Consider the following 23,531-nt stretch of genomic DNA (forward strand, 5'->3'; position numbering starts at 1 on the left):
CCCTTCATGACTATGAACACTTCGAATAAATCTCCACTTAACTTACTCTGCTCTAAGGAGAACAATCCCAATTTCTCCAGTCTCTCTACATAACTGAAGGTCCTCATCCCTCGGACCATTCTTGTGAATCTCCTCTGCACCCTCATTAAGGCCTTGGCACCATTCTTGGCGTCCAGAATTGAACACAATACTTCAGCTGAAACCTAACCAGCCTTTTATAAAGGTTAGAATAACTTCTTTGCTTTTTGTATATTCCTGTATTAATAAATCCAAGGATTCCATATGCTTTATTAACAGCCTTTTCAACTAGCCCTGTCACTTTCAAAGATTTGTGTACATATACCCCTTGGTCTCTCTGTTCTTGCAATCCATTTAAAATTGTACCATTTAGTTCCTATTGCCTCTCCTCATTCTCCCTACTAAAATGTATCACCTCACACTTCGGTGGGTTAAATTGCATCTGCCATGTGTTTGCCCATTTCATTATCTGTCTATTCTCCTGATGTCAATTCCTATCCTTCTTACTGATGACTATATTTGAGTTTTGTGTCATTTGTATACTTTGAAATTATGCCCTGTATATTCAAGTCTAGGTCATTAATATAAATCAAAAGGTCTGTGGTCCTAATACTGAGGGATAGCCATTCCTCCTATCTGAAAAAAGCAATCATTCACTACTACGCTCTGCTTTCTGTCTCTTAGCCTATTTTGTATTCATATAGTCACTGACCCTTTAATCCCATGGGTTTCAATTTTGCTAACAAGTCTATTATGTCTTTTGAAAGCCCATATGCACAACATCAACTGTACTACCCTCATCCACGCTCTGTTACTTCATCAAAGGATAGAATCAATTTAGTCATCAAAATTTGCCTTTTACAAATCTGTGCTGACTGATTTTTAACTCATGTTTTTCCAAGTGGCAATTTGGTGTTTATGCCAATTTTCTTTAACTTCTTTTGCTTGGTGCATTATTTTCACTTAGTCACAGAACTGAGTAATAAAAGAAATTGCAAGCTCCGCCTATTTATACCTGAATTTTGGCATTTGGAGGTCCTACTCCCAAATTAGGACCCCAATTTGAATATACTGGGAGCTTATTGCTTGGTTCAGGTAGGTGCCCCTATTGTTTCAGCAATTCAGAAATCTTGTGTAAAAGTACACTCACCAAGTCCTTTTAGAAATTTGTTCACTCCACTCTGTTCTGTGTCTGGCAACTCTTCCAAATATTGTTCAACTCTCTGCTCAAATAGACCTAAAGAGAAGAAAATAAGATACCACTAAATGAGACCTTAAAAGCAGCTCCAATTTAATGCATGTTTTCTATCAACTGCTAAAATAGAGTTAGTGGCATACACTATAGCATGGTTCCTAATGAGATTCATTGAAGTAAATTACCTAAATTTAGCATGACATTCACTATATTTCAATCTGCAATCCCTAAGTAACTGTAATTACTGCAAAAACAATTAATCTCATGACATTTGGAGACTCAAAGATCTTAGAAATCAACATTTAACGTTAAGGATCTATGTCGCCTTCATGGTTTTAGTGGGGAGAATTGTTAACATCTTCAGTTGGTGAACTCTAGCAAGCTTTCCTAGTGATAGTAAGATCACCAACAACACAAACCTGCAGAGTTCATTATCTGAAAACTGTAGAGAAAGCCGTTTGTCAGGATGGCAGCATATTGGCAAAAGTCTTTTAACCACTTCTTGATGGGCATATTGTTGTCACCAACTTTACAACTCAATGGCCAAGATTTCCTCTGTAAGCTTATGTGTAACTTAATAGTAAACTCTTATTTTAAAAAAAACACATTTAAGCTATTGCTACAAATTGTGCAGAGGAAATCTCCTAATGTTCGCATTTTGTTTACTTGAGCAAATATTGAAGCTACCTAGTATATGAAATGGCAGAGGATGAAATTGTCCTGAGTCTTTTGCTGCGGAGAAAGTCTGTCTTGAGTGCAGTTGCTGCAAGCTGGGTGGCCTTGCTGAGCTGCCAGCAGCTACAAATGACAAGGTTTTGTTTTACAGGCATTTCAACAGAAAATGGAGCCACTAGGTTTTAAATAATTCCAGCCAAATAAGATATGCCTGAGGGTGAACTCTGCTCATCATGAGCAACAATGAAACCAAACCTATGTCTGCTATAGCCAGCTTGTCACATGGCCAGGTCACTGAAACCTGGTAAGGGTGAAGTCAGACACATTAAGGTTAAGGCTGTGGCACTTGTGTTGTACTGGGGAGGTAACGGCAGAGAGGGCAGAAAGAAAGGCTTCACTTGCAACAAAAAGTAAGATTCAACCTCTCAAAAATGTATTTGGCACGTGGCTTAGATGTCTGAGATCTATTAGTTTAGTTTAGAGATACAGCACTGAAACAGGCCCTTCGGCCCACCGAGTCTGTGCCGACCATCAACCACCCATTTATATTAATCCTACACTAATCCCATATTCCTACCACATCCCCACCTGTCCCTATATTTCCCTACCACCTACCTATACTAGGGGCAATTTATAATGGCCAATTAACCTATCAACCTGCAAGTCTTTGGCATGTGGGAGGAAACCGGAGCACCCGGAGGAAACCCACGCAGACACGGAGAACTTGCAAACTCCACACAGGCAGTACCCAGAATTGAACCCGGGTCGCTGGAGCTGTGAGGCTGCAGTGCTAACCACTGCGCCACTGTGCCGCCCTATTAGATATTGCCTATTAGATATTGGCAAAACTTGAAAATTGAAGAATTTAGTGTTCAAGACAATCAGGAAGAAAAAGACAATTCAGGGATGCCTGATCTCTGCTCATTACTAATCAACATTAATTTGAAACTTAGCGATGAATCTTATGGGGCATTTGGGGATAGGCTGGGAGGTAGGAAGGCTGGCAAAATGGCATGGGAAGGTGTCGGGTGGAGTTCCCGATGCCTTCCGTTGCCATGACATTTTGCCAGCAGCAGGGAAGGTGGCAGACGGCCTGCATGCCCAAAAGCCAAATGTGCCACTTAAGTGGCCAATTAAGGGCCTCTCCCCACTTCCAATGGCATTTTACCAGCAGTTGGAGGGGCCCTCTGCCACATGGGGAGACCTCCAGGTAAACCCTGGTGGTCTCCCAGCAGGCTGTATGGGAGGAGGCCCTCCTCTTTGGACCCCAGGGGCAATGGCCGCCCTCAAAGCATTGGCGCCAGCTGCCCTCAGCAACCCCTTTACCCGTGGCCTGCCTGAATGGCTCCGAAACTCCCAGACCCCATTTACCTGGTTGTGAGGGCACACGTCCATCGATGCGTGCTCTTCCTTCAGCTGCAGCCCCAGCAGTGGCCACCACTCCCGGTGGCGCTGCTGAGCTGCCAGTCCCCTGATTGGGCCGGCAGCTCTTGGGGGCAAGCTGTTGCCCCTTATAAAATGGCAGGCCCGGCAGCAGGCACTTAATTGCTGCCATCCGTTAAATGCGGCCCTGGGACCCGCCACCAGCGCGGCTACCCCCCCCCCACCTTTGCTTCCAGGCCCAGCAGCGTGACCCCTGCCACCTTAATCCTGACCTTAATTTAAGATCTGAATAAAGTTTTAATTTAGAAAGGTTTAGAATTTTTCAAGTGATCACTACATATCCTGGTTTGTTTTATGCTTGCTAATGAATTGTGTTTTGTTGTAACTGCATGTTGATTTGATATTGCTGTATACTGCTATGAGTTGTAACATATTGGAGCTATTAACAACTTCCTTCGCTATGGTTGTTATAGTCTCTGAAGTAGTGTAAGCATTTTTCTTTTGTCTGTCTGTCTGTAAAGTGACTTTGCAATCTTAACCCAGTTCATAGTGGCTTTCAGCTGACAACATCAACTGCCGCTATTTTGGCAATCTCCCTTAAATGGCCTGAGGATTTCTGACTATGAAAAATGTCACCAACCAGCTCCACCCGCAACAACCTCACAGGGCCATCCCAGAAATATTGGCATTTGTTCAGGTCCAAGTTTTCAACTGTGCCAGCGAATGCACATTGGAATGGCTGTGGAATTTTGACCTTAAGTAGTTTAGGAAAACTTTCCTTCTAGCCAACTGCATTCAAATTTGTATGATTCTCTATGCCAATCACCCTCTTCTTCTGAGATCAAAGGAAGCAAAGATGGATATTCCTCACACTTTTCCTGTGGAACACTTAGGTCTCTGCAGGGCAAAGATGAGAAAAAAGGGGTACAAGAAATTGGTTCGCTGGGTGTTGGTCCCTTCTATTGTTTCGCAGGCTTTCTGGGGCTGCTCTTGAGGGTGGAGCCTAGACTGCACCTGCAGCAGACACAGGGCCAATAGAGGCATTGAAATAGCTAAGACGTGACATTCCCAGTCTTTTTCCTCATTTTCTGTTACGACCCCCGTGCAAGGACGCCCAAGAAATATGTCGCTGATGCCTGTCCCAAGCTCCAGCCAGCTACATGCTCCACAAGGGTCATGGAGGCAGGTTGAAGACTGGACGCAATGTGCCTCACTTCCTGCTCCTTTTGCCTGTGCTCGGCTCTACCACAGGATGGACCTGTGCTGGAATGCCCTTAGCCTGGGATACGAAACTGCAACAATCCCACTCATGGAGAGGAGCAGTACATTTCACATGCAGTGTTTTTGTCTAGCGCTGGGCTGCTGTGGGGGAAGGAAATTTGCTCTTAACAGGTTTTCCTGCTCAACAGTTTTATTTGCATTATACGGCCACAGCTCATGTGCAACTGGTCTTGTGGAGCTCTCCAGGCCATTGCAATTACCCATGTTATAAGAGTTACAGAAGCAAGACCATGTTCAGTTATATCAGTAGAGCTGGTGCACTGTTGTGTCTTTTGTACCCGAAGGAGCGTGACTTAAAAGTTTTGTAAAAATAGTGCAACCTGCTGTACTGTTTCTTATTTGTGTGTGTGTCAGCCGTAGCTCAGTTGGTAATACTCTCACCTTTGAGTCAGAAGGTTGTGGGTTCCAGTCCCAAGCCAAGGCTTCAGCACAAAATTCAAGGCTGGCACTCCAGTGCAGCACTGATAGAATGCTGCATGGTCGGAGGTACCATCTTTCAGATGAGATGTTAAACTGAGGCCCCATCTGCCCTCTTTTTTGGTCTTAAAAGATCTCACGGCAATATTTCAAAGAAGGGCAGGGGAGTTATTGCAGGTGTCCTGGCCAATATTTATCCCTCAATCAACATCACAAAAAACAGTTTATCTAGTCATTATCACATTGTGTGCAAATTGTCTGCTGTGTTTCCTATATTACACTTCAAAAGTACTTCATTGGTTGTAAAGTTGAGGTCATGAAAGGCTCCATATAAATGCAATTTTTAATCTATTACTTTTAATATACCCCTTCCTTGGTTTATAGTTTAAGCCTTAGTCTGATGGAGTGTTATTCTGCTATCTGATGTCTAGGAGATCGTGAGAGGGATTGTGTCATGTGCAGTAAGCTAAATATAGGATTTATGTCTGATTCCTGTACAGCACTACAGTACCAGATATTGTGCCCATTAGATCATACTTTGGTTCACAGGGAGTGAGAAACCCCCTACGGGAATGGTCCTTAGTACTAAGCACAAGAAATCTAGCAGTAAAGCTTAAAATACAATACCAATTTCGAAGATTTTAGGGAAACTATGGTTAGTGCCTCAACTAACCACTCTCCACCATCCTTCTGGGGTAAATATCATTTAGATCTAGTAACTTTTCTATGTTCAGTCCATGAAAATTTTTAACACCATTTCTTTTGGAATATTTATTTCCAGTAGTGGTTCTTCCAATTACAAGATGGTACTTCTTATTTCCCTTTACTTCTTCTGTACTTATATAAGCTTGTACGGTTTTATTTTGTGTTGACCGTCAGTCTTTTATTCAATATCTTTCTTTCCATCCTAATTTTTTTTACTACCCTTCCACATTATATTTCTCATTTTTCTTCTGTATTATTCCTCCTATATTTTTCAACTGCATGTCAAGGGAGCTAAATTTTGTATCTGGCTGTGCTGTACCTGACAAATGAATGTGGGGAAAAAATTGTATTTCATTCCTCAGCATTGACATCCCTCACCTTGTGTGTGAACAAAGAGAACAAGAGCAGCTAAATAAAGGTGTAGACATAATGACAAATTATTGCTGATAATTGATGTAGTTTACACAAAAGTAATCAATCTGAGGGTTACTGATGCTTTTGGTACACTACAGGAAAGAAGATGAATGGTGTAACGAGTAGTGAAAAATCAGTTTAACACGAAAATTGTTAAACGTTTCCATGTCAGGATAATAAAGCTCTGTTCCATTTGGCAGCCTTCACTTGCTGGTATTTGTCCTGGAGTGCCAGAGGAGGAATAATTGGACATGTTAGAAATTAAAGCAATCACCTCCTTCCTCTTAAAGCTCCCATCATTCCACTTTAACTGGATGAAGGCTACTCCATTGCCCCATTATATTATAGTCAGTGGGTCTGTACTTGGTGATTTTTGCAATCTTAAAATTAATGCCAAAAACTGGCCGAGGCGAATGTCCTGTTGAATTAATTTTAAAAGTTCAAGTGCTGTCCAACCTTGTGTGACATGAATGATGAGTGACCATTACTACCACCTTCTTTAAAGGGTGGCATGTAAACCCTTCGCTTCTTCTAATAGGAGGGTTGCCGCTTCTAGCAATTAGTTTTTGTACCAACAACTAGCATCAATTGGGTGCACTGCGGCATTAGCTGAGTTTAGTGACAGAAAGAAATGTTATTAAACTGTACTCTTTTAAATGGTTCAGGCTAACCTGTCACCAATCATTGCATCCATTATCAGGTCTATATTATTGTGTTCTTAGTTATTTTTTGCTTCTGTTTTTTCAAAATCTTTACAACCATATTGCAAAACCTGTAATGTCCCAGTGTGTGCTTTACTCCCAGAACAGGGTATCCCTGGATATGTTAAAGCAAAATCCAGCTGGTTATACTCTTCTGGTTACTGCACAGTAATACCATCTCTGCTCTCTCTTTATAAACCATATGCTGCTCAAGGCACTGGCTTTTGTTTTGAAGGATCAAAGATAAGCATTAAGCTGTGAGTTGCTCCCTAAACTTTCTGGTAGGTTTTTATTGTGTTATATCATTACATTGTATGTGTTGCACTTTCAGGAAAGTAATCTTTGAAATTCCTCTTAACAAAAGAGGGGCGAATGTCTGTTTTTTACCCCAGTAATTAACTACTCACTGCTAAAATCATAGGAATGTGCAGTTTTAACAGGTGTGATTTTAAAATGTGCTTTTGTTAGGTTGTTAAATATGGAAAAATGCAGACTTTCTCCTGCTTTTCACTAAATAAGGTATTGCACCCCCAAAATACTGGTTTAACTTGGATAGTCCCACTATTTCTCATTTTTCATCCCACCTTTTCTTAGATCCTTTCATTTCATTATTCATTTCACTGTGTTCATTATGTAATTTATCACATCTGTTCTCTCATAGTATCTGTAACAGTGTGACAACAACAACAACTTGCACTTATAACACAGCAAAACATCCCAAAGCATTTTATAGAGGAGGCATTGAATGCCCAAAAAGAGGTGTGAAGGTGACTGTAGATGTGGTCAAAGAGAAAGGCTTTAAGGTGGCTTTAGAAGCGGGAGGAAGGTGTTGATGGGTGTACAAGACCTAATATGATAAGGTGCAAATAAATAATTTTTGGATGAGTTGGAGTTTACGCAGGACAGAGCTCAGGGCTACACAAAAGATAACCTCAGCTCATTAGGAATGAAGTCCAAGCTTCAATAGTGGTGTAATGTGCAATAGAAACACACCTAGAACACTGGGATACAGTTCATTTGTAGGTGGATACAAAGAGGTGTGCGTTGCCCAGTGGTGGTGGCTATGCAAAATGGTACTTTAATAAGATAATTAGAATGGTAAAGGAAAGTGCAGGAGATCATTCTTTGAATCCTCAACTAGTGTAGAGAGAGAGAGAGAGAGAGAGAGAGAGAGAGAGGCTGCTTTTATGTACTTGGAAAGCAATAATGCATAATGATGGATGTTAGAAATTTTATCTTATTTTATTTTATTTAGAGATACAGCACTGAAACAGGCCCTTCGGCCCACCGAGTCTGTGACGACCAACAACCACCCATTTATACTAATCCTACACTAATCCCATATTCCTACCTATACTAGTGACAATTTATAATGGCCAATTTACCTACCAACCTGCAAGTCTTTTGGCTTGTGGGAGGAAACCAGAGCACCTGACGAAAACCCACGCGGTCACAGGGAGAACTTGCAAACTCCACACAGGCAGTACCCAGAATCGAACCCGGGTCCCTGGAGCTGTGAGGCTGCGGTGCTAACCACTGCGCCACTGTACCTTTAAACTGTGAAAATCAGCTGTCAATACAATAGATGTTGTCTTCCAAACTTGGGTTGTAAAAATATTTTGAACTGTATATTCTGGGGTGAAGTACTGGTGGTTACAGATATGTCACTGAGGGTAGGAGCAATTTGAGCTGATGAATTGAGAAGATGGCCACATTGAAGCACATCACATTTAGTACTAAACTTCTAAAGTGTATTGGCAACAGTATGTTTAAAAAAAGACAACTCTGGAATGTATAAATTGTAAAGTGTACTGTGCTGATATTAGTGTAGGGCTAAATACTATGCCCATAGATGCTTCAGCTCTACCTTTTGCCCTGCACTTTCGCAGTTCCCTGTCCTGTATGAATCCAGCAAACATCTGCGACTCCATGAAGACCTCGAGAAACCGCCGGATACTCTTAGAAGCCACTGACTTGCGGAAAGCTTCTCTTTGGAATATTCGTTCATTCCTCTCATTTTGGGTCAAAAATAAAGAATAATGGCCAACAGTTTCCACAAAGAAGCGAATGAAGGCTTCTGAGACCAGATTGTTCAGGGTGTTGCACTCTGTTGGGGGAGGGGGGGAACGAGGGGTGGGAAGAAATAAAGCAAATTTTTTAAAAAATGTACAAACTTCATTATAGAGGTATTTTTTGAGCTAAGCTTTTCATCCCTTTTCTGTAATTCTATTCTGTTTCCTGTTTGCAACATGGGTAGGTTCCACAACACTGGCGATAGCAGACAAGCATTTGTTTAAAAGACGTGAGTAAGAACTTTCATTTCTGACTGTCAGGCATTTGCCAATGCTTGGAGAAAATCTACATAGGTGAAGGGTGGAAAGCAGTCTAATTATGGCCAGAACAAATGTGTCAAACATCAGTGTTTTGGAGGCCTGGTCAGTATGACAGCATTTGCTGATAAACTCAACACAGACTGGCCCCCTCTTCCAACCTTCCAAGTTCTGCTCCTCCCTAAGTCTTGCAGCTAAAACAAAGGTTCAGGCCCTTCTTTCCTTTTGGTGTCACTCCCAGTGCTACTAGCAGGGATTGTGGCCACTGTGCATTGTCAGAAGGAATTCCTGCTTACAGTACATAGGGATTACAAGCCTGACATTTGTCTTGATAAGAGAATTAAGAGGACAGAGGCATCCATTCCAGACTTGAAAGAGCAATAATGGAGTTAGATAATTGAATGGGATTGAAACAGACTGAATGGATGGCAATGAAAAGGAGAGAAATGGATGACATTGAACGAAGGGGAAAATGGATGGTAATGAAGAAAATAAGGAAGGGTCAGAACGTGGAAACAATGTTTTTGGAGGGGGGGAAATGAGAGAAGTTTGGAGTGACAATTTGAGTGGAGGAGGATGCAAAGTGTCGCTGTTACTAAGAAGAAGTGAGGAGGGAGAATGTCAGCCTGATTTGGTGGGAGATGCAGAAGAGTGCTAGCATGCACACTGGATGTGGAGGAAATTGGGAAAGTTTGAACTGGAGAAATGGAAAACGAGTACCAACTTAACTGGGCTGTAGGGAGACAACAGTGGCAGGTTGAAGAGGCAGGGGGTGTGGTGAGAGGTAGAAGACAGCCAGTACGAACTGGGGAGTTAGAAGGTAGAGGTCTGTGTCTATAACTGGGTGAGAAGTTGATTGAGTACAGTGTTTCTGATAACTGGAGGCAGGGGTGGGGTGGCGGAACTTGATGTGCGAGAGTGACTGTTGAGATAACCTTTAGCTAAATGATGGTCTGGTTGCTATGCTGAAAAGAGTAAAGTCACTTTGTTTTTATTTTCTATAGATTAATATCTATCAATTGCAAAGAATAAATGCGCTAAATTTAAACCGGAATACATTATCAATTTTGTACTTTCAACATTTGTATCTCCCATTTCATATTTCTTTCCCTCCAATACAAGTGATGGCCTTAAATCTCATGGGGATTTATCAGTTCTCTGCTGACAGTTGGGAGGGTGTGGGGGGTTCTGCTGGAGTTATGGTTGGAGAATGGTGGAAACCCTGCAGAATTTCAGGGCCATTGTGTGGAAACACTGCTTTAATTTACAAAGGTCCTGTAGCAATCTGCTTTCATGTGCCAGTGCTGTTCTTGGGTTTGCACCTTTTCGAAGGCTGTTAGATTTTATGAAGCTGTTGGACAGCTTCTGCCAGCACCTTGGCTAGCAAATTGCAGCCAGCAGTACCAGAGACAGCTGTTGACATCATTGCTCAGACACTACTTCATGCAAAGGCACATGGAAAAACCAATTCTTTGGCTCATGAGGTGGGTCCAGACTCCCCTGGAGGCTGGAGTGCTACGTTGTTTATTTCATTGTGCTGTTATAAAGTCAGGGATATCAGCAATAACAGTGCTGCAATGTAAATGCAATATGAGTGTAGCAATTAAATGAATGTCATTGCTAATGTATATAACATTATTACTTATGCTGGGCCTTTATTCATAAACTTGTTGGGCCAGAGTTTTGCTCACCCCCTCCAAACATTAGAATTTTATTCCAATATACTTCATCTAAACACTTCCATATACCAAAAGGAATTAAGTTTGGAAGAAAATGACTTTTTTTTTTAAACTGTTCTAAAGAAACATTTGAACAAATCCCTCACCATCATCCGATTCACTGTCTGAATCCTGACTGACTAGTTCATTCTTCTGCTCTAGAGCCTGCTCCAGAGCGGCTTGCAGTTTCCGTGGCAACAGTGAATCCTCATCATCCATCTAAATAATCACAAAATTAAATAAAAGCACATTTAATCCACTCTACTGTTCCCTTCACGTTCATCAAATAAAAGCTGAGTACTTAATTTCCGTTTAGAGCTTTTTAGTGGCTCCTTTTACTGTCTTCATGCAAAAGTGTCGAGAAAACTAATTGCTTCTTTTACATATGCTGCACTGATATAATTTTAAGTTGTGACAAAAATTAAGTAGTGCTCTCCTTCAAGTGACAAGAAGAATACTAAGCATTTATCTAAAGGACAATGCTTCTGTAGAAGATATAGAACATATTTTAAAGTTCCTGTTTGTTGAACTACATTATAAAATTTTGGCACCAAATAAACTCCTCAGTATTGTGACTAAAGTGCTCCTCATATAATAATGGTTTTAATTTCTACTTCTAAACCTAATCTTAACCGTCAGTCTAATAAATAAAATGTACGGCACGGAGAGCCCCCCACTCCTCACATGTGTGGCATGGATGCCAGGCAACTGGTACCTGAGAGGGGAACTCTGACACAGTTTGAATCGCTTATTGTATTTACTTCAAAGTTTAATTTGTCACTTTAATCAAAAGATCTTAATGGTTTGTATATTTAGTGAAATTTGCAATAATATTCCTTTTGGTCTGAAAGAACACGCTTGTCTCATTGTGAAGAGTTGCAAGTTTGGCACAGGCCTGTCAAGTATTTTTTATCTCCCATAAGAGAATTTGAATGGTTGGCTCTGTATTTATGACATATGGTCTCCAACTTACGTTTGAAGCATTATTGAGTTTTCTTGGGGAACATCTGCATCAAAGATTTAACAGATGTTTATTTAGACACTTGATGGGCAAAAGCAGGGAACAGCAAGTCAGTCCTCTCAAAGGTGGGTGCTTATGAAAGTTCTGACAAAAGCAGTCCCTACTGAAGGTATTGGGCTGAATTTTTCCAGCTCGCTGCCAATCTTGGGGGGCTGGTAAAATTCAGCATATTAAATTTTGAACGGGGTGGGGGGGGAACAAAAAGCTGTTAAGTTTACTGTAAATAATGGAATTGTGTTCATTATTTAACAAGACTTCTTGAACTCAATCAGGAAGGAACATACAAAAATGTTGGACTGGAAAAAATCAGCAGTTCCATTTACCGTGTTCCATACAGTTGTGATGCCTTATGCATCATGATTCAGACACTCCTTACCACCACAAGCCATGTAATCTCCTTGGAGAGGTGAAAAACCAGATTAAAACCCCAAGCTCAATAGGAAAAATCTATTTAATTCCTCTCTGATTCCCCCTAGGTGATCAAAGCAACTCCAGGAAACCGCATTGACCATCACTTGTATACATACAAAACTGTTGGACAGGAAAATACCAACTGGTTCATCTAGCCTGTCTCATACCATTGTAATGAAGGGTAACTTGCCCATTTCAGATTTTTGCACTGCATTACGGCCAGGTGGTAAGGGGCTGTTCACCACCTATCCGACTGCAGCAAGTGTTTTTGTTACTAGGATTTTAACCCTCTTGTGTTTTATTTGTCAAATAAACAGACAGCGACAGCTTTTCTTGTAGGTTTAAAACAGAAGATTAACTTTTGATTGAGCAATATTAATTCCGAAATGGTCACAACTACACCCACACATGCATTCACTCGCACATGCGCACACAAGAACAGGCAGATAGAGAGGAAAAGGGTAAGTGGTTGAACTGACCAATCGATAGATTCTAAATAAAGATATCAAGGGATATGGGGGTAGTACAGGAAAATGGCATGAGGTAGAAGATCAGCTATGATCTATTTGAATGGCAGAGCAGGCTCGAGGGGCTGAACGGCCTACTCCTGCTTCTATTTCCCACCTGTTGAATCTTCTTGGAGGACAATTTCTTTTTTAAAGTTTCAGGCCTTAGTTGTTTGTAGATTTTTCTGGTGGTTGAGACTTCAATCTGGAGATGGTGATCACTTTCAGTTCTCTGCTGCAACAATTCACAGCAGGGATCCTTCTTTGGTTTTTGCTAGATCTCTCACAGCTCTCAGTGGGACAGGCTTTCGGAATGTTGTTGCGATGACTCTCCCTCTCTCTCCAAATTTTTTAAGGTCAAAATCTCTCACATGTTGCCTCGGTTAGGAAACGCAGAGCCCTCTCCCTGTGGTTACCAACTATAGACCAGGATGTGGCTACTTCACAATTTCTTTGTTTCAGAAGAACCCATTCAATTCAAAAATGTCTCTTGATTGGTTCAGGATGGGTATAATTGATACCTCTTAGCTTGGAATTTATCCTTTTTTCCCTAACAGACAGTAAGACAGTTTGAATATACAGGGCCAGGTTGTTTGACCTTTGACTGCCATTTTGCAATACATTGTCCACTATTTTTTTCAAAAAGGAAAAGTCAACTTTTATAACTCTTCAGTTTGGATGCTATATTTTCATTGCTGCACTTCATGTGAGCATCTCAAATGCTGGGTGAAGTTTTGGTCTCATTTAAGGAAGGAGGTAAATGTATTGGAGGCGGTTCAGAGGAGGTTTACTAGATTGATACCTGGAATGAGCGGGTTGTCTTATGAGGAAAGGTTGGACAGACTAGGCTTGTTTTCACTGGAGTTTAGAAAAGTGAGGAGAGACTTGATTGAAGTTTATAAGATCCTGAACGGTCTTGACAAGGTGCATGTGGAGAGGATGTTTCCTCTTGTGGGTGAGTCCAGAACTACGGGGCACTGTTTTAAAATTAGGGGTCGCCCCTTTAGGACAGAGATGAGGAGAAATTCTTTCTCTCAGAGGGTGGTGGGACTTTGGAACTCTCTGCCTCAGAAGGTGGTGGAGGCGGGGCCATTGAATATTTTTAAGGAGGTGGTAGATATATTCTTGTTAGACAAGGGAATCAAGGGTTATTGTGCGTAAATGGGAGTGTGGAATTTGAAACACAAACAGATCAGCCATGATTTTATTGAATGGCGGAGCAGGCTCAAGGGGCTGAATGGCCTACTTTTGCTCCTAATTCATATCTTTGTATGTAACTGTATTTATGTTATAAAACAAAAAGGGAGATTTCCTGAATCTGTGCCAGATCTAATGCACTGGATAAGCGGGACAATGCAAGTATCTAAATATTAGACATCTCAGAGTTACAAAGAACTCCATCCAATTTTCTTCCATTAATTTAAATGAAGGAACATTGGTCAGGTTCCCTTTCAGGGGTGCACTCCAACCTGTCCAAATTTCCAATATTCGTTGTGTCCAGGAAATACAGTGCACCAGAGAGAAAATCCAGGAACAACTCCCCTTTCAGTACTTGCTAATTGGTGTGTTTTTCAATTTATTGTTTATAAATAAAATTACTTGTGGCTTTAGTCTGTATGGGGGAATTTTCCCAGGCCATTTGAGGCAGGGAGAGCCCGGAAAATTGAAAAAAATGCTGTCGGACAGGTACCCTGATGTGTTCGTGCCTCCATCCGTCTTTTCCAGGGGCGGGTTGGTGGAGAATTAGGGCATCCTGAAGCTGAGGCGGGAAGGCAATTCAAGTCATTAAGGAGGCAATTCCTAGTGGAATCCCGCTTTCCCAACAGCAGAGAGTCTCACCCTGCATCTCCAACCTGGCAGGTAGGAGAAGCCGAGTGCACAACAGGAGGGACAGCCTCAGTGATACTAACAAGCTGTGAAGGCTTTGATCAATCACAATGAGGAGCTCAGCAGACTGCAAGGCTGCCTTGCAAAGCACTTTTTCTGTCAGAGAGTGCTATCACTGCTTGTCAGGTGATTGCCAACTGCCTGGAAGGCACTTCACCTGACCAGTACTTCCCCCACCCTCAGCTGCACCTGCCTGCTGCCAGCCTTTAGAGCAGAACGGGAGCAGCATATGCAGCTCCATCTTCCCCCTCTACTGAGGACCAGGGCAAGATGCTTTCCACTGCAGCATGCTTCAACAGCAGCTGCAGCAACACCAGCAGTAGCACCAGCTGCCTTCTCCACAGTCACATGCTCCTCCACAGTGCAGAGAGGATGGCCAACAAGATGCAGGTGGATGGAGGCGCGACATGAAACAGAGGGTTAACATGCAGAGTGCCAGCTATCCCAACATGTCTGAGTACCAGTACCTCTAGCGGCTCAGGCTGTCACTGCAGGTCGCTGCTGACATCTTCATCCTCATGGTGCAAGACTGCCTTCCCAGTGGACCAGGTGGACACACATTCCCAGTGGCTGACAAAGTGCCTGTTACTGGAGTGGGAGACCCAGCCTTTCCAGGTCTCCTCACCATTCCTGTGGGTGCTGCAGCCTAAACATCCAAGTTCTGGTGAGCTTCTCTGAAACATGCCATGGTCCCTTTAATTAGAAATACTTCCTCTGACAAAATGGCTGTCATCCCACCCATTCTTCCGAATGATCGGACGTCCAGAGGCAGGCGCTTAATTGGTTTGCTCTGGCAAAGAGCAACCAGAAGCCCACTGCTCCAGCAATTGGGCTCACAACCTGAAAATGGTCCTGACATCTGAAAAAAACTAAGGCGGTAAGATTCCACTCAAAGTCTCCGGTCTCTGATAATGTTGCATTTCAGAGAACTAAGGTAGCATAGCCTGAGATTACTTTGAATCCAGTAAACAGATTACTGCAAATGGGTAATTGAGGCAAAAATCACTGTGATGACAGAGTATAGAAAAGATACAGGTTCCAGATCGCAGCAGATAACATTCATTTATAGGAAATGTTATTAGGCGTCAGAGAGAAATATCTCAAAATGTAACAGAGGCCAAGAATAATTAGACGCTGTAAGCAGTATCACCTTAGCACCTTCCTGTGGAATGCAGTAACTAGTATGTTGACTCACAGGCTATTCAGGTCCCTGGTCCCTCTCAGTCCTACATCCCCATGCTTAATTCATACTCAGGCACCCATTCCCTCTGCTGTACATTTACTCCTCCTTCACCCACTCATCCTTTATACTTATTCTATGCATGAAACCCACTGTTGCTTCATTGAGCTCACATTGTTCTAATTCTTGACCAACCAATTTTTCCACCTCACTCCCAAAATGATAATTAACACAGTCATCAAAACTTCCTATCACTAGCTTGTCTCTTCCATACTCCAAAGCCTTTGTCATCACTCCTTTGTCACAGAACCTACTCTCAGCCCCTTCACCCTCCCACTGTTCTATTTCTCACAAAATTTCTCGAATGCATCATTTTCTCATGTTTTGCTTCTCATTGTTTGAAGCCCTCCAATCGGGCTTCCACCCATGCAAGGCACCAAAGCTGCACTAATCAAAGTTATCAAGTGACTGTCTCTCCTCAAACTCTATTGCCAAACACCACATCTTCCTCAAAATCTTTCCTATATATCCCGTCTGATGACAACAACTGGTTTTACTCTGATTTGCTACACTTGGCCGTACTCTCTCCTCCCATGCGCACATAGTGTGCGGGAGGTTTCTGTCTCTGGCTTTCTCCTCCATTATTTTTATGGTGCTCTTGGCAGTGCTATCCAGAAGAATGGGTAAGCTTTCAAATGTAAGTTGTCTATCATCACCTCCTCCATCAATCTCATGGCTGTTATCAACACCACCAATTCCCTAGCTAACATGAAGGTCTAGATGTATGAAAACCTTCTGCACATAAGTGTTGGCAAATTCATAGCCATTCCCTTCAGCTCTCACAAAAACCTGCATACCTCCGGCCTTAACTCCATTTTCCTTCATGGCTCTTCCTTTCTTTTATTCGTTCGTGGGATGTGGGTGTCACTGGCTAGGCCAGCATTTATTGCCCATCCCTAATTCCCTTTAGGAAGGTGTTGGTGAGCTGCCTTCTTGAACCGCTACAGTCACTGGAGTGTATGTATACCAACAGTGCTGTTAGGAAGGGAGTTCCAGGATTTTGACCCAGCGACAGTGAAGGAACAGCGATACAGTTCCAAGTCAGGATGCTGTGTGGCTTGGAGGGCACTTGCAGGTGGTGGTATTCCCATGCATTTGTTGCCCTAGTCCTTCTAGGTGGTAGAAGTCGCTGGTTTGGAAGGGGCTCTCTTAGGAGTCTTGGTGAGTTGCTGCAGTGCATCTTGTAGATGGTACACACTGCTGCCATTGTGCGTCGGTGGTGAAGGGAATGAATGTTGAATGGGGTGGATGGGCTGCCAATCAAGTGGGCTGCTTTGTTCTGGATGGTGTCGAGCTTTTTGCGTGTTGTTGGAGCTGCACCCATCCAGGCAAGTGGAGAGTATTCCATCACACTCCTGACTTGTGCCTTGTAGATCATGGACAGGCTTTGAGGAGACAGGAGGTGAGCTACTTGCTGCAGAATTCCCAGCCTCTGTCCTGCTCTTGTAGCTACAGTACTTATATGGCTGATTCAGTTCAGTGTCTGGCCAATTGTAACCCCCAGAATGTTGATAGATTAAGTCCAAAAGTATGGAATCTTTGTTCAACTTTGATTTCAGCTTCCTCCTTCCCAACAAATAATGTCACCAAATCCATTTTACCATCTTCTTTCACCTTTGCAACATCATCCACCTCCAACCTCCTTTCAAACCCTATGCTATACTTTCCTCACCTTACAGCTGAACCTCCCCAACACCTCTTGCTGGCTTCCTTCCTTCTATCAGCCATAAGCTACATTAGCAGGAAAGTGTCAGCCTCATTTGCACTTGGGTCTACATCCACATTTTATAACATTGTCTCATGGACACTGAGACCACTGCCAAATTTTTAGTCTGGCAGTAGGGAGCATGCAAGAGCAGTCTCAGTGGCAATGTTTCCTTACTTTGTTTTCCTTCCACTCTCCCGTTTGGCTAATGATATGGTCCAGATTGAAACCCAGGAGAATGTGGGAATGAACCAGCATTTCACTGCTCGTTGCCACTGCAGACCAGCCCGTCACACTGCCCTACAATATGTATAATTTTTTAAAATAGGAAATCTGTAACAAACATACTGTCCTTACTAGTAATGTTGCAATCATAGTTATTAATTCACAAGTATCTCACAGTTTGGGGCGCATACAGGGATATTTCTATTATGAGTCTTACCTGTCGGAGGAAGCGATCTGTCCCTAGATCAACCATTAGTGCCTGATGGAAAGAATTTTATAGAATATATTATCAGTTAGAAATCAGCAGACTCTTTTAACTGAAACTGTTGTGTCTAACCCCCACACATGGTTAAATGCTTGGCCTTGACTTCCTGCAAAAATGAAGCCTGCCAGCCCAGCTCCTCAGGAAAAGCTAATAAGGTGCTACTCACAGCATTGAAATTCAGAATAAATAAGCAATTCATTCAAGGACTGTGCTTAAATGAGTGTCATAACTTGTGGGGGCAAGTTGGGGGTGGGGGCAGACATATTCGCAAAAAGCACTGAGATCTTCCAGGAGGAGTGATGTTAAAACAAGGGCATTGGCTCTTTAATAAAACTTTAATAACCCCTCATGAATTAATTGCACTGGTTCTTTCAAATTGCTTTAACAGTAAAGTTCTGAATCTCAACTGACCCTGTTCCTTAACCAGTATGCAAAATGCCAGTTCCACAGTTAGACCTGCCACATATAGGAGAATTTTGAAATCAGAGTCATGACTATATTGTGCCATTAATCCTGCCTGTGTTTCCTGTATATACATGTCATATAAAGTTAAAAGTAGCATTCCTGTGAGACATTAAATGGGCAGAATAATATGGGCAGTGTGCCTATGATTTCCTGATGTGTATCGCCAGCTGGCAAGGTTTCCTGCCAATGGCATTCATTTGCATAATTGGCCCTTTGGTTACAGCTTACATTTCAGAATTGCCCAATGAAAGACTGGCCTATCCAGTACAAACTGGATGGCAACCATTATAATCCATAATCAGCCCTATTTGTTATGATTGATCTTATATCTCCGTACCATCCTCTGTTTGGCATGCCAGCACAGAATCTTCTTTAGACAGTCGGGTAGGGCAATTTGACCTGCAGGTCTTCCCAGGATCATTAGTCTGTAAGTAAACTATATAAAGTGTACTTGTAGAGTGGTGTTAAGTATAGTGCTCTGTATTTTTGTAATAACCAGATTAAAGTGTAATTTTTTTTAAAGATATACCTTTGGTGTTTTAGAGAGGACAAAGCGCTCAGAAGAACTGTGAGTCATGTTTGTCTTGTTGCCAAGTGCAAACTGTGTGATGATATTAATGGGACTTTTATGGGACAACTTCAATGGATGATATCCATGGAAAGATTAAAAACAGTCCTGAAAAAGAGTAGCCAGAACTGAGCACAATTTTTTTTCACACTTTAAAATCAGTTCCAGGGTAATAGAAGTTAGGCAATTTCTAGTAGGTTCAGCTGGGTCAGACCTCATGCCACCCATGAAACCCACCTCCTTGATCACATTCCTACTTAACTGTTGACCACTCAACTTCGCTTCCTGGTTGCAACGCCAGCTGATATTGTAAGTGATTCCCTCTTCTCAGATAATTCAGTCCTCCTTTCAAAACCACTAGCAACCCCTCTTCAGAAAACTCACCTTTGACCTCTCTGTCTGTGCAAGCTATTGCTCTGCCTTCAACTTCACTTTCTTTTCAAGTTCTTGTCACCTCCAGATTTTTGAGCATCTTTCTCTCAATTCAGTTTGAATCTCTGCAGCTTTTTCAACCATGCCACTCTCCTCTGACAATTCTCATTAGCTGTCCAGCTCAGTAGAACTGCTCTTGCTTGGTTGGTTCTACCCTTGCTATTTGATTGTAGCCAAAGCATCTCTAGAAATGGCAACCATTCCCATCCATCCTTGGACCCCTCCTCTTCCTCATGTTTCCCCTTAGTGACATCATCTGCCAACGAGGGATCAGCTTCCACATGTATGCCGATGCCATCTAACCTTATGGCTCCACTGCCCCTAGAGACCCATTTATTCCATTTTCAGATTAGCAACTCCCCAACAGCTCTTTCCAAACTTGTAACCTCTACCACCTAGAAGGACATGGGCAGCAGGCGCATGGGAACACTACCACCTGCAAATTCCCTCCAAATTATTCACCATCCTGACTTGGAACTATATCGCCATTTCTTCACCATCGCTGCGTCAAGGAAGTGAGAGTGGAAATTGCATAAGCACTGGACAAATTTTACAGTCTTTCTTAGATTCAGGGGTGGTGCCAGAGAACTGGAAAATTGCAAATGTTACCCCCTTGTTCAAAAAAGGGTGTAAAGATAAGCCAGCAACTACAGGCCAGTCGGTTTAACTTTGGTGGTGAGGACGCTTCTAGAAATGATAATTCAGAACAAAATTAATAGTCACTTGGGCAAATTGTGTTTAACTAACTTGCTGGAGTTTTTTGATTAGGTAACAGAGAAGGTTGATCAGGGCAATGCAGTTGATGTGGTGTACATGGACTTCCAAAAAGCTTTTGATAAAGTGCCACACAACAGATTTGTGAGCAAAGTTGTAGCTCATGGAATAAAAGGGACGGTAGCAACATGAATACGAAATTGGCTGTGAGACAGGAAACAGAGAGTAGTGGTTCATGGATGTTTTTTTAGACTAGAAGGTGGTTTGTTAGGACCCTTGCTGTTCCTGATATATATTAATGACCTAGACCTTGATGTACAGGGCACAATTTCAAAATTTGCAGATGATGTAAAACTTGGAAGGATTGTGAACTGTGAGGAGGATAGTGTAGAACTTAAAAGGACATAGACAGGTTGGTGGAATGGGCAGACAAGTGGTAGATGAAATTTAATGGAGAGAAGCATGAAATGATTCATTTTGGTAGGAAGAACGCAGAGAGACAATATAAAATGCAATTCTAAAGGTGGTGCATGAGCAGAGGGACCTGGCTGTTTATGTGCATAAATCATTGAAGGTGGCAGGTTAACAGAGCATACAGCATCCTAGGCTTCATTAATAGGGGCATAGAGTACAAAAACAAGCAAGTTATGTTAAACTTGTACAGAACACTGGTTCGGCCTCAACTGGAATACTGTGTCCAGTTCTGGGTGCCATACTTCAGGAAAGATGTGAAGGCATTGGAGAGAGTGCCGCAAAGGTTCACAAGAATGGTTGCAGGAATGAGGAATTTGTTATGTGGATCGATAGGAGAAGTTGGGACTGCTTTCTTTGGAGAAGTGAAGGTTGAGAGGAGATTTGATAGAGGTATTCTGGACAGGGTAGATAGGGAAAAACTGTTCCCACTGGTGGAGGGATTGAGAACAAGCGGACACAGATTTAAGGTAATTGGCAAAAGAAGCAATAGCGACATGAGGAAAAACTTTTTCATGCAACGAGTGGTTAGGATCTGGAATGCACTGTCTGAGAGTGTGATGGAGGCAGGTGCAATCGAGGCATTCAAGAAGGAATTGGATTGTTATCTGAAAAGGAAGAATGTGCAGGGCTACTGGGTGAAGGCCAGGGAGATGCACTAGGTAAACTGCTCTTTTGCAGAGCTGGTGCAGACACGATGGGCTGAATTGCTTCCTTCTGCGCCATAAAGATTCTGTGATACTTGTCTGGCATCCAGTCTTGGAATGAGGTACAACTTTCTCCAGCTTTCCAAAGCTGTTGTCTTTGACATCTGTCACAAGCATTCATATCCTCACCACTGACCCCAAAGCCTCCCTAGCTGTTGTCTCAGACTGAACCAGACTGTTTACAATCTGAGTCTAATTCGACCCTTGATTGTGATTCCATCCCATTTCCTCTGCATTAGGAAGACAACCATCTTCCATTTCCATAAAATCACCCACCTCCACCCCTATCTCAGTTAATCCTCTGTAAACTTCACTTCATCCAAAACTCTGCTGCCCATTTCCTATCCTGCCCCAAGTCCCACTCATCCATCACCCCTGGCTTCTTTGATCTATATTGGCTTCCAAATAGCCAATGCCTCAAATTTAAAATTCTCATCCCTTTCTTTAAATCCCTTCACGGTCTTGTCCCTCCCTATCTCTCCACTGTCCTTCCTACGAACTCGCCATTCCTCTGACTCTGCCTTCTGGTGCATCTCCCCCACTCTTTACCCTTCCTACTGCAACTTGAGTCCCATTCTCTGAAAACCTCTCCCAAACCCTTCTGCCTTTCCATGTTTTTTCCTCCTTTAAGGACCCTCTTTAAAAGCCACCTATTTAACCAAGGCTTTGGTCACCCTCCTGCTATGTTCTTATTTGGCTTTGCTTCCACTTATTTTCTTATACCTGTATGAAGTGCCTTGAGACATTTTTCTATGTAAAAGATACTACATAAGTGCAAATTGTTGTTTTCTGTTTATTATGTATGCCTTACCTAACTACGTTTCACCTAAGCACTCAAGCACATCTTTATTTGCCTGGATTACTTCTGAAACTATACTGCAAGTAATGAAAGAGCTTGCATGCATATAGCATCTTATGTGAACTCAGCACTTCACACTCAATGAGGTACGTTTGACCTATGGTTACTGTTGCAATGTGGAGAAATGGAGTAAGGCATTGAGATTAATGTTTCATATCTTTCAAATCAAAAAATTGATTGCATAGAGCTCACATATAGGACATTTACCTTCTTAAAATAAGGAAGCCCCTCTTGTGGTCTTACCTCTTCCACTGGAAGTTCCTTTAGTTTGGGGAGTGAGCTGGAGAGCAGGCCCACTAGGAAGGGCGTTGGGCAACAGACAATGTCGATCATGGAGGACGGAAGCACTGGTATGAAGGTGTGCTGCCAGGAGAACGGGTATAGCAGAGCCACCACAGCATGGGCACAATTGGACAAAGTGCTGTGTAAACATCGCAAATAATGGTTAATTCTGCTGTTCAGTGCTTTTAATGTGTTCCTAAAACACTGACTTACAAAGGAAATTACAATAATCTTGGGCTAGGGAAATTTTACACATCAGATAATGTGTAGAGCGCATTAAATGTACCAAAACATCAGAAGGTTTCGACGATGCCCCGAATAAAAGAGTGCACCATAGGCATTTTGTCAGTCATTTCAACCACAAGATGTACTATACGGTGAAACACCACACGGGCCTGGTCCTTATGGTTTATACACGGGTGGAGTTAGTTGGTGGTGTAGGGCTTTTGTTTTTATTTGCTGGTTGATAGATATATTTCTTCCAGTAGAAAACGTGGGAAGCAGTAAAGAAAGGAGCATTCTAAGATCCAATCATGTGACTTTAACTAAACTGATTTAATATATCATGAGATCTGAATTGATGTAATATCAGTTTTACTTGACTGCATACTTTTTCACTGTAGCAAACTGTTGAATGGAATAATTTGCAACCACATAGCTATGTTCTTGAATAACCTTCCATTTGGAATGACCAGAACTGACTGCAGTCTACTGAGGTAATGCATTTTGGAAGATCTAATGCAGGTGGGAAGTATACAGTAAATGGCAGAACCCTTAGAAGTATTGACAGGCAGAGAGTTCTGGGCGTACAGGTCCACAGGTCACTGAAAGTGGCAACGCAGGTGGATAAAGTAGTCAAGAAGGCATACGGCATGCTTGCCTTCATCGGTCGGGGCATAGAGTATAAAAATTGGCCAGTCATGCTGCAGCTGTACA

The 23,531-nt window shown here is 42.3% G+C and overlaps 1 protein-coding gene across 5 annotated transcripts in view; it reads right to left on the bottom strand.

The window, feature by feature from the left end:
- LOC137377078 (DENN domain-containing protein 2B-like) overlaps positions 1 to 23,531 on the bottom strand; it is a 565,382-nt gene that overhangs the window by 14,382 nt on the left and 527,469 nt on the right. For all 5 annotated transcript variants that reach the window (XM_068046345.1, XM_068046347.1, XM_068046343.1 and 2 more), the window contains 5 exons: positions 22,557 to 22,734; positions 18,050 to 18,091; positions 10,945 to 11,056; positions 8,657 to 8,896; positions 1,169 to 1,255 (listed from right to left, as the gene is read on the bottom strand). In XM_068046345.1, the coding sequence (XP_067902446.1) occupies positions 1,169 to 1,255; positions 8,657 to 8,896; positions 10,945 to 11,056; positions 18,050 to 18,091; positions 22,557 to 22,734 (659 nt within the window). The remainder of the gene's footprint in view (positions 1 to 1,168; positions 1,256 to 8,656; positions 8,897 to 10,944; positions 11,057 to 18,049; positions 18,092 to 22,556; positions 22,735 to 23,531) is intronic.

The sequence above is a fragment of the Heterodontus francisci genome, chromosome 14, assembly GCF_036365525.1.
Source record: "Heterodontus francisci isolate sHetFra1 chromosome 14, sHetFra1.hap1, whole genome shotgun sequence".
Taxonomy (NCBI): domain Eukaryota; kingdom Metazoa; phylum Chordata; class Chondrichthyes; order Heterodontiformes; family Heterodontidae; genus Heterodontus; species Heterodontus francisci.